This window comes from Chionomys nivalis, chromosome 11, assembly GCF_950005125.1.
Source record: "Chionomys nivalis chromosome 11, mChiNiv1.1, whole genome shotgun sequence".
Lineage (NCBI taxonomy): Eukaryota > Metazoa > Chordata > Mammalia > Rodentia > Cricetidae > Chionomys > Chionomys nivalis.
Window position 1 is genome coordinate 28,404,549 of NC_080096.1, and position 18,781 is coordinate 28,423,329.

General features: G+C 47.8%; 1 protein-coding gene across 5 annotated transcripts in view; it reads left to right on the forward strand.

The window, feature by feature from the left end:
* The first annotated feature begins 11,975 nt into the window (after positions 1-11,975).
* The window catches only part of Macf1 (microtubule actin crosslinking factor 1), a 345,446-nt gene continuing 338,640 nt past the window's right edge, over positions 11,976-18,781 (forward strand). For 3 of the 5 annotated variants that reach the window (XM_057784479.1, XM_057784476.1, XM_057784480.1), the window contains exon 1: positions 16,287-16,555. In XM_057784479.1, the coding sequence (XP_057640462.1) occupies positions 16,336-16,555 (220 nt within the window). In that variant the 5' untranslated portion in view covers positions 16,287-16,335. Of the gene's footprint in view, positions 12,074-16,283; positions 16,556-18,781 lie in introns of those variants that run through there. The other 2 variants (XM_057784472.1, XM_057784473.1) reach the window with 2 other exon arrangements.

Consider the following 18,781-nt stretch of genomic DNA (forward strand, 5'->3'; position numbering starts at 1 on the left):
GACAGCCTCCCTTCAATCCGTGGAACACCCATTTAAAAAGCGGGATTGCAGCTGGTTGTGTTGGTGCACAACTTTGATCCCAGCACTTGGAAAATAGATGTAGTTGAACCTCTTGGAGTTTAAGGCCAGCTTAGCTGACATAGCAAGCTCTCTGAGGCTACTCTGAGAGACTCTATCTCAAAAAAAAAAAAAGTCTGAATCTCAGCACTAGGTAGGAGGAGAGAAACAGGAGAATTGCCCAGATGGTTGTAGGCCAGTTAACCAGGTATATACATTGAAGAAACAAGATGTCCTGTCTCAAGAAAGTATAAGGCAAGAACCAACTGTCCTCTGACTTCAACACCCTGCCACAGCATGTGCCTGCTTCCCCAGTTTGTCTCACACATACATAACTAAGTAACTAAAACAGAAACTTCTAATGAGCTGGGAGGACCAGACAGACATAGAACAAGTACATGTTTTCCAACACTACCATGGCCAGAGCCAAAGTCAAAAGTTTGCAAAGTTGAAAGAAAATCCTGGATCTCACTGTGATGTGGAGTTTATTGCTGGCTCCAGGTTTGTTAAGCCCCTGAGGAATTTTCATCCATCACACAGTGTAGAAGTGACATAGCGACTCTAAGTGCCTATGAGAGGTCTGCTGAAGAATTTTTGGAAACTCTGAATAAACTGGTTGAGAAAGAAAAATAGTTACCAAAGCAAATCTTGAACATGAGTGAGAATTCTCTGTCCTGGAATCGTGCCTAAAGATTCCATAAAGAGGCAAAGTCAGTGCCAAGTTTCCATGGTATTTAAGGAGAGTTTGACTGTCTTGCTCGGGGATAGATCTATAGGCTACAAGCTGAGTTCTTTTCAGCTCTCGGATACAGTGAGAGCCCCCGGGCCTTTGCTCTGTAAACCCCACCAGTGGCAGCAGGAACTCTAAGAAGTCAAAGATCCAGGCCCCTAACCACTAGCACTTGGAGGCAGAGGCAAGTTAAAGGTCAATCAGTCTACATAGTTAATCCCGGGCCAGCCAGGATTATATTGTGAGACCCTGTCTCAAAAAAAAAGAAAGAAAGAGGTAAAGATGATTTTTTTCTTCTTAGATGTTCTCCTGAGTTGCTATGCCAATGAGATAGAGAAGTACTGTTGGAAATATGCTGCTAGCTTTTGTCAACTTGACACAAACCTAGACACCTAGACATATCTGGAAAGAGAGAATCTTTTTTATTTTTTTATTTGGGTTTTTCTTTTTTGGTTTTTCAAGATAGGGTTTCTCTGTAGCTTTTTTTTGGTTTTTCGAGACAGGGTTTCTCTGTGGTTTTGGAGCCTGTCCTGGAACTAGCTCTTGTAGACCAAGCTGGTCTCGAACTCACAGAGATCCGCCTGCCTCCGCCTCCCGAGTGCTGGGTTTAAAGGCGTGCGCCACCACCGCCCGGCAAAAATGTGTAGCGGAGAGTGCTCCTGCCTCTGCCTCCTTCAGCAAATCCTACCTGCGTGCGCCACCACAACCGGCTCTCTGTAGCTTTTGTAGCGTGTCCTGGAACTACCTCTTGTAGACCAGACTGCCTGCCTCTGCCTCCCGAGTGCTGAATGAGAATAAACATCTATTAATTTAAGCCACCAAGTCTGTGATGACTTACTGGGGAAATCCTAAAAAGCAAAGACACTTTGGGATACTTACTCAGCCATAACAAGAAGCAGACTAAACAGTTGCAACCTGAATCTGAAAGATTGAGAGAGAGAAAAAAAAATCTCTAAAGGCTGAAGGTCGTGGTGCACACTTGTAATCTCAGAACTCTGAGAGGTGGGAGCAGGATCCCAAGTTTGAGACCAGGCTGGGGTAGGTACAGTGAGACCTGTGTCAAGAACCAGCTGTAGTGCCTTTAACCCCAGCATTTGGGAGGCAGAGGCTAACCTGGCTTTTATCACGACATAGCGAGTTTCAGGCTGGCGTTGAACTCACAGAGATCCTTCTGTCTCTACCTCCAGGGAGCTGGGTTAGAGACATATGCCACTATGTGCATCCCCAGTCACTCTTTTGCTGTCTATAACCCTCAGGGAAGGAAGGGACTTGGCGACCCCTCCCATTGTGGTGCTCTGTAGTGCTGACTGCCGTGGCTGGAAGAAACCAAATGGGATGAAATGACATAGAAGTGTATCTGCACTCTGTACTGCAAACGTTGCGTGCTTTTACTATTGTGTTATAGCTATGTCAGATGTGACCCCTGGAGGAAATGGATGAAGGGAGCATGGGGCTGCTGGTTCCCATTGTAACTTCTTATACATTTAAAATGACTTCAAAATAAAAAGCTGAAAATTAGCTCACTGTCACGGGGGAGTCTTTGTGAGTGATAAATGTTTTGACTGGAGTGGTGATTATGACTACTGTTCTCAAACTTCGTCTAACCAGACCCTTCACTTGGCTACATTTTCTTTGTTTGTTTGTTTTTTCAAGACAGGGTTTCTCTGTAGTTTTGGAGCCTGTCCTGGAACTAGCTCTTGTAGACCATGCTGGCCTTGAACTCACAGAGATCTGTCTTCCTCTGTCTCCAGAGTGCTGGGATTAAAGGCGTGCATCACCACTGCCTTGCTTGTTTCATTTTTTAATTTTAAATAAAGACTTATATTTTTATGTGTATTGGTGTTTTATCTGCATGTATGTCTGTATACTACTTGTGTGTCTGGTGCCTGCAAAGACCAGAAGAGGGTATTGTATCTCTTGGAACTGGAGTTACAGAGGGCTGTGAACTGGGTGCTAAGAACTGCACCAAGGTTCTCAGGAAGGGCAACAAGTGCTCTTAACCACTGAGCCATCTGTCCAGTCTCAGAATGTATGTCTCTGCATACTGAGGGCCAGATGTCACTATGTAGCCCAGACTGGCCTTGAACTTGGGGATTCTCCTGCTTTGGATTCCCAAATGCTGGGGTTGCAGATATACAGCACCTTGTCCATCCCAATTTACTTCAATAAAGTTGAATTTTTAAGTCAGAAAACACGAGCAACCCAAGATTGTGGAGAAACGAAGCAGCACTTTTAGCCTGAGATTCCCCAGCCCAAGACTGGGATATTATTTCCTTTGTTATTCCAAACCTTAGAAATATCGTATATCTCTGAAGGCCTCCATACAAGGCTTGTATTGCCTCACCAACATCCCACATGGAATGGATGGATGTAAACATTTATCACATGAAGGAATCCCGAAGGCCGCAGCAGAAGAGATGAAGTCTGGTCTGCAGCCTACTGGAGTAATCCAGATAGTATCTCGCTGACGTATGTTAGGTCACTGTGTGTGGCTGTAGACTTGAGTATACGTAAAAAACCAGCCAACCGCCGGGCGGTGGTGGCACACGCCTTTAATCCCAGCACTCGGGAGGCAAAGGCAGGCGGATCTCTGTGAGTTCGAGGTCAGCCTGGTCTACAAAGGGAGTTCCAGGACAGGCTCCAAAGCTACAGAGAAACCCTGCCTCGAAAAACCAAAACAAAACAAAACAAAACAAAACAAAACAAAACAAAAAACCCAGCCAACCATAGGCTGCAGCCCCATCATCCAGAGTGAAATCACCCCAGGACATCAGGGCTGGAAGTCTGGACCAGAGGCTATAACGGCTTTGGCTCACGTGGGCCATCATTCCTCTTCTATCCTGTCTGCCTATAAGACTGAGCTGTGGGCAGAGCTTTCCATGTCGTTCTAACCTCCTAGTCCTGAGAGTTCATTAAGCCCGGAAGCCCATCAACCATCATTCAGCTGCTGCTGAATACTAGCATCCTGTGCTCAAGAACATATATAACTAATAAGAATATGAAGGAGGGGCTGGAGAGAAGGCTCAGTGGTTAAGAGCACTGACTGCTCTTCAAGAGGATCCATGTTTTACTCATAGCACCTACATGGGCACTCACAATTGTCTCTGACTCCAGTCTCAGAGGATCTGATGCCCTCTTCTGGCCTATGAGAACATTGCATGCACATGGTGCACATAAATACATGCAGACAAAACATCTAAAAAATAAATACATACAAGTTTTTTTTTTTTTTTTGGATTTTTCGAGACAGGGTTTCTCCGTAGCTTTTGGTTCCTGTCCTGGAACTAGCTCTTGTAGTCCAGGCTGGCCTCAAACTCACAGAGATCCGCCTGCCTCTGCCTCCCGAGTGCTGGGATTAAAGGCGTGCGCCACCACCGCCCGGCTACATAGAAGTTTTTAAAAAATAAATAAAATATGGGGGCTGGAGAGATAGCTCAGTGGTTAAGAGAACTGGCTGTTCTCCTAGAGGACCTGAGTTCAATTCCTAGTACCAACACAGCAGCTCACAACTGTCTGTAACTCCAAGAGCTGACACACTCAGACAGACATACATGCATACCAGTGCACAAGTGCACATAAACTAAATATAAAAAATTAAAATAAGTAAATAAATAAATAAAATATGAGCTAGGAAGTGGTGGTGAACACCTTTAATACCTGCACTTGGGAGGCAGAGGCAGGAAGATCTCTGTGAGTTCAAGGCCAGCCTAGTCTACAGAGTAAGATCCAGGACAGCAAGTGCTACATGGAGAAACCCTGTCTTGAAAAACCAATAAATAAATATGTAAAATATTAAGGAGAAGTTCATATTTAAGAAGTTAGTAAATTGGCTGGTCATAGTGACATATACCTATAAACAGAGGTGGAGCCTTGCTTTTGTCCCAACTGCCCAGTCCCAAATAATCACTCAGAGACTTAATATGAATTGCAAAATGTTTGGCCTATAGCCTGAGCCCAGGCTTATAGCTAACTAGTTCTTTAAAAAAATTATTTATTATGTATACAGTGTTCTGTCCACATGTATGCCTAGGTCAGAAGATGGTAGCAGATCTCATTACAGATGGTTGTGAGCCACCATGTGGTTGCTGGGAATTGAACTCAGGACCTCTGGAGGAGCAGCCAGTGCTCTTAACCTCTGAGCCATCTCTCCAGCCCAGCTAACCAGTTGTTACAACTTAAATTAAGCCATTTTTATTAATCTATTTTTTGTCACATGGCTCCTGATTTTGCTTGTCCTCCAGCATTTTGCTTCTCTGGTGGCTGGTTCATCTCTCTTCTCTCCATCCTCCTTTCTTTCTGTATTTTTAGTTTGACTTTCCCACCTAACTTGTTTGTTTGTTTGTTTTTCGAGGCAGGGTTTCTCTGTGGTTTTGGAGCCTGTCCTGGAACTAGCTCTTGTAGACCAGGCTGGTCTCGAACTCCCAGAGATCCGCCTGCCTCTGCCTCCCAAGTGCTGGGATTAAAGGCGTGCGCCACCACCACCTGGCTATCATTCCCACCTAACCTTATTCTGTCTTGCTATAGGCCAATTCAGTTTTAACCGATTAATTAACCAATTGACCAATGAGAATAACACATAGTCACAGCATATAGAAGTATTATGCCATAGCATTTCCCCCTTTCTGTCAAATCAAAAAGGAAAGTTTTGACTTTAATATAGTAAAATTACAAATCAGTTATCAAGTAAGAATTACAGTTACAATATCTAGTCTATTTGTATTTGACAAAATTAGAGAAAATATCTAATTATCTATCCTATCTTGTTTTATATCTAATTTATCTTTTATCATAACTAAGAAAAACTATAATTATAATTATCTAGTCTTCAACTCTATCAAAAACCTGAGAAGGAAATAATATCCTTGAATCCTGGCACTTAGGAGGTAGAGGTAGGTGGATCTCTGTGAGTTCCAGGCCAGTCTGGTCTACAAAGAGCATTCCAGGACAGCCAGAGGTGTTAACCAGAAAAACCCTGTCTCAGAAAAAAAAAAAAAAAAAAAAAAAAAAGTTAGTAAATTGACAGTAGGTAAAATACTTAAATTGGAGCCTTCCTACCCCAAGTGTTGGGACTCCAGATCCATACCCAATTTACTGTTTGAAACAGCCAAAGACCATTTCTAGATATAAAGTCTAAAGAGACAATAACATCTACATAAAAATGCATGTAGAAGCTGGGCCTGCTAAAGTATGCTGGTAATCCTAGCATCTTGAGGCAGGAGGATTGTGAATTTGGGGTCAGCCTAGGCAGTATAACCAGACCCTGTCTCAGAAGCAAGGAGGGAAGAAGGGAGGCCCAAGGGAGGAGGCATCTTGAATAGGCGGATGCCTATTTGTAAGTTGCCTCACCGGGCGTGGCCTGCTTAAAAGAGAACCCTGCCTCTGAGATCAGTAGCTACTGTCCTCCTTTCTGCTACAAAGTATCTGACAAAAGCAACTTAAAGAACAAAGGGTTTATTTTAGCTCAATTTTAACTGTTGTCTCTCAAGATCCAGCCGGAGTTGAAGCAGGCGTGGGACAGTTACCGACTTGCTCTCTCCTTTTCTTCACCTTAGGACCACAGTTCGTGGACAGGTGCCTTCCTCATTTGAGGTGGCTCCTCCTCTCTCTCCACACTGCGGCACTGGCATCTGATACAGTCTTTTCCTCTCAGAATCGCCCAGAGATTTGTCCTCTAGGTGACTCTAGGTTCTGTCAGGGTCACAGATTTACCACCACAGGGGGCTTGGGGGTTTTGTCCATTTCATACAATGAAGCCTAACTTCGGACTTGGTACTAGCTCCACACTGTTGGTGCCTCCTTTGTTAGCGAGCCTGAGTCTCCAACTTTTACTGCCCTGGTGTTGATCACCTTCTCAGAGGCTATTATTAACTCATTCGTTCATTCACCCATTCAATTAAGGAATATTTACTGAACACCATCTTAAAAACAAAAGTAAAACAGAGACCAAGTAGGCACAAGTCCTGCCTCCACAGGCTTTTGTTCTTGTGGGATATTTTTTGAGACAGGTTTTCTAGGCTGGCCTCAAACATGCTATCCAGCTGAGGCTAGCCTTGAAGTCTTGATTCTTCTGCTCCCGGAGTACTAGGGTGATGACTGCTCTACCTTGAGCGGCTCTCAAGCAGCACTCACGTGTCTCAGCAACCCAGGTGACAAAAGGACAGGGACTATAGATGCCTGGAACAAGGTAGCAGAGCCCGCCCCAGCCACACCTATGTGCCTGCCACCTTGATATCCTTTCTCCACTTTGAAGGCAGGCCTGAGTGCCTCTTCAGGAAGCTCACCCCTGCAATACAGTCTTCACAGCTTTTCTCTCTAATATGTCTTTTAGATCAGCCATCCCAGTGGGGTTAGGGGTGTCAAGCACACAGGGTGAGTAGGGGTCTAGTGCTAGGTGGAAAAGGTGACATCTGGAGATACAAATGTGACCCAACTCTGGATGGCGTCATTATACTAATGATGGGTGTGGTGGTTCCTGTGTTTAATCTCAGCACTCAGAAGGCAGAGTCAGGAGGATCTTTGTGAGTTCAAGTTCCACCTGGAGTTCCGGGACAGCTAAGAATACACAGAGAGACCCTGTCTCGAAAAACAAACAAGCAAGCAAACAAACAAACCCAACAAAACCCAATGATCATAACAAAAGAAATCTGAGCACAGAGGCCCATGCCTGCCATCCTAGCCACGAGAAGAGGAGACGAGAAAATTAAGAGTGATTAATTCTCTTAATGAAGGTCATCCTCCAATATAGTGCTTCTCAACCTTCCAAATGCTGCGACCCTTTAATACAGTTCTGCATATTGTGGTGTCCCCAACCATAAATTTACTTTTGTTGCTATGTCATAACTGTAATTTTGCTACTGTTATAAACCATAGTGTAAATATATCTGTGTTTCTGATGGTCTTAGGCCACTCCTGTGAAAGAATCCTTTGACCCAAAGGGGTCTCGACCCATAGGTTGAGAACACTGCTCCAGTACATAGTGCGTTTCAGGCCAGTCTCAAACAAACAAAAATCAAAGGAAGGAAAGAAGAAAGGAGGGAAGGGGAGAGGAAGGCAAGCCTGGTAAAATTACCTGGCACCAATCTTTTGGAAGAGTCCCTTTTCTGTCTGTGCCTATTCTTGGGGTCCCCCTACTGTCTGTGCCTATTCTTGGGGTCCCCCTCTTCATTCCTCTATCTCAGCAAAAATGAAGCAGAAGTGTAATTTCCCATTTATCTATTTTTGTTCTCAAACTGGGAGTAGCTTAAGAACAGGGACTGTTTGTGTCTCATTCATTCATCCATCCATTCATAGATAAGAGTTTCACTCAGGGCTGGAGAGGAAAGATAGGTCAGAGATTAAGAGCACTGGTTGCTCTTTCAGAGGTTGTGAGTTCAGTTCCCAGCGACCACATGGTGACTTATAACCATCTGTAATGGAATCTGGTGCCCTCCTCTGGTCTGCAGGCATACACGCAGGCAGAACTCTGTAAATAAAGTGTGAGCTTTCTGATTCCCTTCCCTTCCCTCCCCTCCCCTCCCCTCCCCTCCCCTCTCCTCCCCTTCCTCTTCCTCTTCCCCTTCTTCTCCTTCTTCTTGCCACAGGCACAAAGCTCAGTGAGTGTTTGACTGCTTTTGTGGAGTGGATGTCATTGTTCCAAGAGTGAAAGGAACAGTGTGGCCCAAGTTGCAGGACTAAGTCAGGAAGGCAGGACTCACAACAGCTGTGTTAGTGAGAAGCTGCTCTGGGCTCCCCTACGGCCCCAAGAGGACCCAGGTTAGGTTGTTTGGGCTGTGAGATTCCAAGCCCACTTGAGAGAAGCAGCAATGACCTGCGTGGGAATAGGATGAGGTGGAAGGGAGCAGTTGAGGGTGTTCTGGAAGGCAATCCTTTTGAAGTGTCTGTCCACCCCTGTACAGGTCCTGAGGTACCTCTACAGTCTTCAAGGACAAGAACCTGATTGGATTGACATCTGTGTTCCCAAAACAGCCCCAACTCCCCCACCCCCACCCCCAGCACACAGTATTCCTCAACAAAAGATTGCTGAAATAAACGGGAGTCCAGTAGCCCAAGGTCATTGGCCCACTGCCAACAGAAAAAAAAAATCTTGGCAAATCTCATCAGCAGCTCAATCCCAGGGTAGTAGTACTGTTGGAGCTAGGGACATAGCCCTGGGGGATTCACAGCTGTACGTCCTAAATCCAGAAGGTTCCGGAAGCTCTACCTTCTGGCAGCTTGCAACATGAATAATTCAGGGCTGGACTAGTGGTCAGATTTGGGACGGTCACTGAGGGCTGGGCAGAGAAAACCTTTAGGTGTCCTCTAGCCAGGCAAGTGGAGCCTTCAGGTTTCTGGTAGTTCTCTTCTTGGACCCCACAGCTCCCTGCCCCTGTGGACACCAGTTCCCCATGCTCTCCCTATATTTTCAGCTTGCCCATCCCCCTTGGCACCCACAGTCCTGTCTCACTGGGCAAGCACTGCGATGCTCATTTCAACATTAAAAATGACCTTTCAGCTTAATGCTCCCACACCTCATAGCATTTTTATTTTATTATATTATTTTATAATCTAAATACAATTTGATTTTTTTATTTTGGATGTTACTGACCATAGCAACAATTAATTTCATGGAATTTCTTTTAAGAATTTCATACAAGCATATCATCATGATGTGTCTTGATCAAATCCTCCCTTCTGCTTTCTCTCCTGCTCCCCCCACTTTCCCTCCCAACTTTGTGTGCTCTGTTTTTAATGTCTTCTTTCTAGATGCATTTATTTCATTTTATATTTATGAGGTATGTATGTGCCAGCGAGGTCGGAAGAGGTTGTCAGATCTCTGGATTCTCCAATAAGCGGTTGAGCTGCCAAGGAACTGACCCTGGGCTCTTTACCTCTGATGTGCTCTGTTTTAAACCCACTAAATCCATCTGGTACTACTTACACATGCATGGAGGCAGGACTGTCCCCAGAACCAGGAACTTTGTTTCTTATATTTGTTTATAGACAAGTTACTGTGGCTGGGGTGTTGTGTTTGTTTGTATGTTGTTTTTGAGACAGGGTTTTTCTGTGTAGCCCTGGCTGTCCCGGAACTCACTCTGTAGACCAGGCTGGCCTTGAACTCACAAAGATCCACCTGCTTCTGCCTCCCAAGTGCTGGAATTAAAGGCCTGCACCACCACTGCCCAGCTATAGCCAAGTTCTTAAAACATAGCTCAGGCTGTCCTGGAACTCACTTTGTAGTCCAGGCTAGTCTTGAATTCTCCAGCCTCAGCCTCTTAAGTGCTGGTATTGTAGTCATAAGCCATCACACAGGGCAGTTTTTCATCTTAAAAATGTATTTTTAGGGGGGCTGGAGAGATGGCTCAGAGGTTAAGAGCACTGACTGCTCTTCCAGAGGTCCTGAGTTCAATTCCCAGCAACCACATGGTGGCTCACAGCCATCTATAATGGGATCTGGTGCCCTCTTCTGGCATGTAAGCATACATGGAGGAATGTTGTATACATAATAAATAAATAAATCTTTAAAAAAAATACATATAAACTATAAAAAAAGTAAAAGAAATGTATTTTTAGGGTTAGTGAAATGGCTCAGCAGGTATTTTCAGCTAAACCTGAGGACCTCACCTTAGACTCTGGGAGCCACATGATAGAGGAGAACCAATTCCCACATGTTGTCCTTGGACCTCCACACTGTGAACCTTGGCACACGTGCACACATACATATATACACAATGTAATAAAAGTTCAAAATTGAACTAGAAAGACAGCTCAGAGATTAAGAACATGGGCTCTTCTTCCAGAGGTCCTGAGTTCAATTCCCAACAACCACATGGTGGCTCACAGCCATCTGTAATGAGATCTGGTGCCCTCTTCTGGCGTGCAGGTATACATGCAGACAGAACACTTTATATATAATAAATAAATCTTTCAAAAAATTTAAAATTATTTGGGACTTATGAAAGTTAAATATATTTAGCATTTACCATATGCAATGACTTCTTTATTTGGGGTTTGGTTTTCCTTTGAGTCAGGATCTTGTGTATGTAGACCTTCAACTCCTGATCCTTGATTCTCTTTCCTCCACCTCTGTGTCCTCTGATTTCATTTTTCCGGCCAAGTCTCGGCTGGCTTTGATGAGCTTGTGATCTTCTGCCTCTATCTCCCTGGAGGACCTTTGAGAACATTATCTGATTTTAGTTTTGCATTCATAAGTGAAAGACCATAATGCAATCTCTTGGGATGCCTTATGGTCTTTATTTGATCTGCTGGACTGTAAACTCATTGGGGCCTGTGGGCAGGGATTAGATGCATACTCCTCTTTTAGGGATCTTCAGTAACTAGGGTGTAGACGTTCAAAGCATATTTGTTGAATGAATGAATGATAAGAAATCTATGTCTATCATCAACCAGGTAAAGTACTTTGCACAGTAACCAGAAGGCATACCCATAAGGTGGCTGTTTCTATGTAGAAACATTCTAGATACATTACTTATCTGCACCACAGAAGATAGCAGATGTGCCTACATCGCTAGCTCACGCATGCAGAAGGAGCTCAATAAACGTCTCATCAGTGGAAGAAGCTTCCTCCAAGCAAGGCGCTGCCTTTACCCTATAGCCTCCAAGTGTCTCCAATCAATCAAGAGACAGAATTCTCTTGGGGGAGGGGGTGCTGGCTCCCCTCTTCCCTTTATCCCTCGGGAGAAATGGAGCCTTCAAGTTCCTCCTGGACTCAATTCCCCCGGGGCCTTCTCCAAAAGGGGCCCCAGGAGTGATGACAGAATGTGGTTTTAGAGGAAGTGGGCAAGAGGGCAGGCCGAGGTTATTCCAGAACCCCGGCCGAGCCGGACCGGGCAGAGAGCCCTAGCCTGGGAGAGTCATCCTGGGACTGGCCGAGAAGAGCTCCAAGGGGCGGGCCAGGGTCAGCGAGCGGCCCCGGGCCGGGGCGGAGAGGTCTGCAGCCCCGAGGCCGGGAAGTGAGGGGTGTGAATCGTCCCCGCGGGCCCTGGTGTCCTTGCAAAGGAAGGGACTGTGAGAGGACGCGGGGTGAGTGCGGAGGGGCGCGGGGCCGCAGACCCGTAGGGCGCGGCGGGAGGGGTGCAGGGCGGAGAGCGCGGCGGGCGGGGGGCGGCGCCGGCGCCGGGGGTGGGGAGCGGGTTGGGCGGCTGCGCGGGCTCGGCTTCTGCCGCCGCCGCTAGGGCGCGGGGGGCGGGGGGCTCGGCGGCGCGAGCTCGGCCATTGTGGGAGCCGCTCCCCTCCGCCGCGCCGCGCCGCGTCGCAGCCGCCCGCCGGCCTCCTCCTCTTGCTCACAGGGTAAGGCGCGGGGCGGGCTCGGGGGGCTCCCAGCTCCTCCGCCGGCTGCGCGGTGATGCTTGGAGCCGGGGCGGCCGCTCCGCAGCCCCGGGGCGACTGGCATGCGGGTTGACAGGCACGGGCACCGCAGCCGTGCGGGCCTCGCACCTGCAGCGCGGGGAGTGCGGAGCGCGCGGAGTCGGGGTTCCCTCGGGCGGCCGCTGCCCGGGCCAAAGGGAGGCGTGTTTCTGGGAAAAATGGGGCACACGACCGTGACCTGCAGGAGCGGGCAGGGCTGGACAGAGAAACTCGCCTCTTGGTTCCCGAGATCGGTCGATGGCACCGACGCCCTGCCGATCCTCGGTCACGCGTCCCCGCTCTTTGTCAGCCACGCGCGGCGGGCACGCGGACCCACCCGCGCCGCCACCGACTCCGGGGAGCGCCCCTCCCCCCCCGGCGCCGTGGGGGTGGAGGAGAGGTGGGGAGGGCAGCAGCTTGTCGGTGCAGGGTCAGATGCCTGTAGAGGACCCAGGTGGCCTGGGGACCTTCGAGATGCATTGGGGGTGTGGGCGCGCGTTCCTGCCAATCCGGGATGGATAGAGTGACCTGACTGATTGAGGAGTAGGGCGGAAGCCCGGAGGTCACACAGGTGTGAGTGTGTGTGTGAGAGGTCGAAGATTGTCACCGGCCTGGCTTGAGCCGAGGAGGGCCCGGCTTCTCACCGAGGAGGCCTTGCCTCCGAGAGCCTTTGTAGTAAAAATGGGCGTCTAGGAGGGGAATGGGAGGCTCTAGAACGAAGCAGGTGGTCAGAGAGGAGGGGCAGTCTCCTGCCCAGGGTTGAGGGTAGAATGGGTGCACAGCCTGAGTTTCCTAGAGGTTGGGGCTGTCACTTCAGCACCCGACCGAACCAAAGAGGTAGGTACTAGAAGGTAATGAGGAGACTGGGGTCAAGTGCTCCGATAAAGGGCAAAGCCGTGCCCGTCCTTGGATCTTTTCAACTCTTTCAGGGGGCAAGAAGGGTCTTGGTGTTCCCTGGGAAGCGCCTCACTGCTGACACACACAGGAATGCCCTGACAGGGCCGCTCTGACTGCCCCCGAGCTTCACAGAAACCCATGCATGGTGGGATCTTTTGTTATCTGAGTTCTGTGCTTCTGAGGGAGACGTCCCTGATCCAGGAGAGTGTCTCTACCTCTTGCTGCTTCTAAACTGAGATATCCCAGGATCTACAAGGAGCTGTGCCCTGGGCATTTAGGCCACTTCCCTGTTTTGCACAGCCCTGTGTGCAGGTATTCCCCGTAAGGAAAACTTGACAGCGTTTCCATGTCCTGCCTTTAGAGCCCAAAGGAAACTATTTACCTGAGCTAGCTCTGGGTCCTTATGGGAAGGCTGACAGCTGAAGGCATGCATCATCTTGGCTCTGAGAGCCCTTGGGGTGGTGGGCCGTGTGTAGCAGATGGTTCAGGGCAGTGAGCTGGGCCTGGCTGAGGGAAGGCTGCCCAGTCTGACTGGTGGAGTCCAGCTGGCTTGGAATGATTGTGTTTCCACTCCTCTCCCTCCGCTAGCTAAACTGACCAGAAAAACTGAAGGTCCTTACCGTCACCCCTGGCCCCACGCTGTGTGATGTATTCCCACATAGCCCTTGGAATGAGCCAATGAATATTTCATCTAATGCCTGCTGTGTGACATACATGGTACCAGCTACGTTTACATTCGCATTTCACGGGTGTCCTTAAAATATCCTGGAAGGAGAAGTACTGCCCCCTCCCCCACTGTGATGAAGCTGAGTCTCCGAGAGGTAGAGTGGCTTGCCCCTGATCTCACCGATTGTGAGTGGCAGGACCAGAATTTACAGCCAGGTCTCTCTTGCTTCAGGTTTAGTGCTGTGTCTAATCTGTGCTGGAGAAATCAGGAATTCCCACTTATTGTAGCTCATGTTTCTTTTCGTTCCTGCCGCTGAGACTGTACATTAGCTTTTTGAAAATGTTTCCCATCTGTTGTCCCATTTTATCCGTATAGATTCCTGGGAGGTAAGAAGGGGAATGTAATAATAGCTTCTGCACTGACTGCTTACTGGGTACCTGGCATCAGATGAAAGGATATTAGTTAGTTCTTGCAATCAACACTACGAGGTTAGATGGTAGCATCGTGTCCATTTTATAGAAGAGAATGTCAAGGGTAACAAAATTAAATCGCTTTTTCAGGGTCATACAGCTAATGAATAAAGGAGTAGAATTTGAACGCATATCTTTCTGTCTGGCTATTAGTAATGGAAGGTAACATTCACACATTATTTTTTTTTTTTTTTTTTTTTTTTTTGGTTTTTCGAGACAGGGTTTCTCTGTAGCTTTGGAGCCTGTCCTGGAACTCCCTTTGTAGACCAGGCTGGCCTCGAACTCACAGAGATCCGCCTGCCTCTGCCTCCCGAGTGCTGGGATTAAAGGCGTGCGCCACCACCGCCCGGCACATTCACACATTATTTTTGTTTGTTTTTAGACAGTGTCTCAATATGTAGCCATGACTGGCCTGGAGCTTGTCATGTAGACCAGGCTGGCCTTGAACTCACAGAAATCTGCCTGCCTCTGCCTTGTGAGTTCTGGGATTACAGGCATGTTATAGTATGCCTGGATAAAAATTCATTTTATTTTTAATTCTGTGTGCATGTATTGTGTGTGCATGGATATGTGCACGTGAGCCTGGTGTCTGAAGAGGCCAGAGGGGGGCGTCAGGTCCCTGGAGCTAGACTTACAAGTAGTTATGAACTGCCTGCCGTGGGTCATGGGAACTGAAGTTGGGTCTCCTACAAGAGCAGTATGTGTTCTTAACCATCTCTCCCTATAGCCCAAGTTTCTTTGTATGTTTGTTTGAGACAGGGTCACCGAATATAGCCCAGAAGACACTGACCTCACAGTCTTCCTGCCTCAGCCTCTTAGCCTCCTGAGTGCTGGGATGACAGGTTTGTGTACCATATCCAGCCACATGGTGCTAATGATTTATAAGTACTTGCGGCTAGGGTTGTAACCCAGTGATATAGCCCTTGCCTAGTATGTGCAAGGCCGGAGGCCCAAGCCCCAGCATTGGAGGAGGAGGGAGATTTCTTTCAACAGACTTCCATGCTGATTCCCAGGCTGGCTTGGTACTCAATATGTAGGCTAACCTTAAACTACTTGTGGGATCCTCTTGCCCCTCTTTCTTTTCTCTTTTAATCTTTAAAGACAGTGTTACTTCTGGGTGATGGTGGTACGTGCCTTTAATCCCAGCACTCAGGAGGAAGAGGCAGGCAAATTTCTGAGTTGAGGTCAGCCTAGTCTACAGAGCAAGTTCCAGGACAGCCATGGCTACACAGAGAAACCTTGTCTTGAAAAACCAAAACATACATATATGTGTGTATGTGTGTGTGAGAGCACATATATATGTAGATATATTACTAATTTTGTCATGTTGTGTGCGTTTTAGCTGCTACATGCATGTCTGTGTACCACAAGCATGCCTGGTGCCTGCAGAGGCCAGAAGAGGTCATCAGATTTTAGTTTGGTTTTGAGAATAGAACTTAGGACCTCTAGAAGAGTAGCCACAGCCTCCCCTCCATCTCTGTTTCACAAGCACTGGAATTATAGGCATAAGCCATCATGCCTGACTTTTTGTTTTGTTTGAAACCAGAACTCATGTAACCCTGGATAGCCTTAAACTCACCATGTTGCAAAGGCTGGCCTTAAACTCTTGATCCTCCTGCCTCCACCTCTTAAGTGCTGGTTCTAATAGGTCTATCTATCTATCTATCTATCTATCTATCTATCTATCTATCTATCTATCATTCACATTCTATCTATAGATAGGTAGGTAGATAGATCTATTACCTAATATAATTTTCCCCTAAGCCCTAAGAATTAGTCTTGGCATGTGCTATATATATATATATATATATATATATTTTTTTTTTTTTTTTTCTAGAAAGGGTTTCTCCGTGTAGCCTTGGTTGTCCTGGAACTCATTCTGTAGACCAGGCTGGCCTCGAACCCAGAGAGGCATCTGCCTGCCTCTGCCTCCCGAATGCTGGGATTAACGCCTGCGCTGCCATGCCCAGCTGTGTTATTACATTTGGTAAAAGAGGAGACTGAGGTTCAGGAGGGTGAAGAGATCAAGTCAGTAGCCGGGCCAGGAGTCGCGATTCTAGTCTCATTGTTCCTTATGTGATCCTTCCATTCTGCTCTCATTCTTCCCTCTCTCCTCCAGATCCTTCTCCCAGGACAGCCAGTCCTTCCCGTAGCCGCCCCTGCGAGCCGCCATGTCTTCCTCAGATGAAGAAACGCTCAGCGAGCGGTCCTGTCGGAGTGAGAGGTCATGCCGGAGCGAGCGATCTTACCGGAGTGAGCGGTCAGGGAGCCTGTCTCCCTGTCCCCCCGGGGACACCTTGCCCTGGAATCTGCCACTGCATGAGCAGAAGAAGCGGAAGAGCCAGGATTCGGTGCTGGACCCTGCAGAGCGGGCCGTGGTCAGAGTCGCTGGTAAGAGAGACCTGCAGCAGCTTTGGCTAGCTGGGTGCCGCGGGGTTGAGGGAAGAGTGGGCCAGTGCGCACCACCATGGTAGGGCCAAGTCAGCTGGAATCTAGCTTGTTGTTATGACTGCTGTTATTATTGAAAGGACATTCAAGAGAAACCTGAAGGAAAAAGAAAAGAAAAACCAGAAAAACCTTGCCTCCCCCAATACTGAATGAGGCTTGTTCTCATTTCTGCACCCTGTGCTTTTCCCACTCCGTTGTGGTTTATGTATGTAATAGTTACCTTCCTGGCCTCTGTTCCCGTGTTTCTTCATTTACCGGGAAAAAGATCTTCTAATTTACATCTCAGATTTTATGGTTATTTGAAAATTTATTTTTGTGTTTTCATCATAGGGTCTCACTATGTAGCCCTGGCTGGCCTGCAACTTGCTTTGTGGACCAGGCTAGTCTCAAAATCATAGAGATTCACCTGCCTCTGCTGGGATGAGAGGTGTCCGCCACCACACCTGGCTCAGACTGTATATATATGTATGTATGTATATATTTCCTTTAACAGTAACTACAGTCAGGGTTTTTCTATGTTCTATTCTTATTTCACTGATCTGCTGTAGTAGGGTAGATAACACTATGACGATCATGGTTAGGAATAAAAACTTTTGATTTCTGTTACATTATTTCCTTACAAGGAAGCCTTTGGCGGAGGCGATTTTACTCACCTTCCGAAGGTTGTGTGCGAGGAGGGCTAGGGCCTACCTCCTCTGATCAGGAGGTGCCCGTTTGCCTTTCCCAAGCAGCAGAGGTTAAGAGTGTAGGCTTTGTTATCAGACGAGGATAAGGAGTTATAGGTGATGAGCTTGGAACTCAACCTGGGTCCTCTGGAAGAATAGCCAAAACTCTTAACTGCTGAGCCTCTCTCCAGCCCTCAGCCTAGTGTTTGGCTTTAATAAAAGAGCTGCTTCACTGGAGGCATCCAGAGCTGGATCCCGGATGTGCGGATGTGCGCTCAGCACCTCAGCAGACCTTGGTGTCAGAGTCATCAGCGGCCTGCTTTGTGTCAGTCAGATAACATGTCTGCCTCCTTCGCTTCATCGTCTCACCTGGACCTTCTGATCAGCCGGATGGTTCTGGTTCCCTCAGTCTTTTCCTCCTGCTTCCACGTGACTATCAGAGCATTTTAGTCTAAGATGCAAACCTGCTCCCATCACCCCAGCTGCTTATAAGTCATCTCTGGCTCCTCGTTGCCAGTGAAGTAAAGGCTTCAGCATAAGAACTCAGCCCAAACCAGGCCCCACTCCATCTCCTCCGCTTTACCAGCTGCCCACCCCCATCCCCATAGCACTGCGCAGTTGCTCGCCCTTCAAGGTATGCAGCATGTGGGATCAAACCTCTAGGCTTTAATTTTCTTCTCTGCAAGATATTGGCCACTCCTCCTCCTCTCTTAAGTACCAGCCCTTCTAGCCCTAATGTCCCCAGTGGTACCCAGAGTCTCCTCCTCCACTCTTATATATTCATGCTTTTCTCTCCTCCTCTTCCTTTGCCCAGCAGAGCAGTGAACCCACAGGGAGCCCATCACTCCCTCATGACTGTGAGCTATTCAGTGCCATGGCTGATTTTATGTCTTGACCTTCAGTAACTTACACAGGGGCCCTGTGCACACTAGAGGTCATCAAGTAAGGAGCGACCGACCAAATGAGTGCAAGAAGTACTTAGAGGCTAATATGTGGCAGTGGGCTGTAACAGGAAGTTAGGAGGGAGGGGCTCTGTAGACTCTGGGTCAGGAAAGATGCAGGAGCGAGCTCTGGAGGAGCCGATGGCAGAGAAGCATGGTAGGCAGGAACTGCTGGTGGGCAAGAGGGAGCCCGTGGAGGAAGTCCTCAGATGTCTTGGTCCTGAAACATCAGCTAGTAACCAAGTTTGGAGCAGGCCCTAGGATGCAGGAAGAGGTTTGCTTGCCCAGCCTTGAAGGGGCATACCTCAGGGGCCGCCGAGTCATAGACCTCTCCTCCTGAAGGCAGAGGGGATGCATCACTTTTGTCTCCTTGTTTCTAGCCCATCCTCCATCTCTTATATATGGTTCTAGATGGCTCAGTGACAGTTTCTCCCTCCAGTTCTCTGAGAGGGCTCTGCTGTTTAAGATTCTGGTCTAGGCAGTAAGTCAAGGGGATTCAAGGGAGTTTAATCATCAGGCAAAGGCCCTTAGGACCCTGCCAAGTCAGTTGAGAAAGGGCTGGG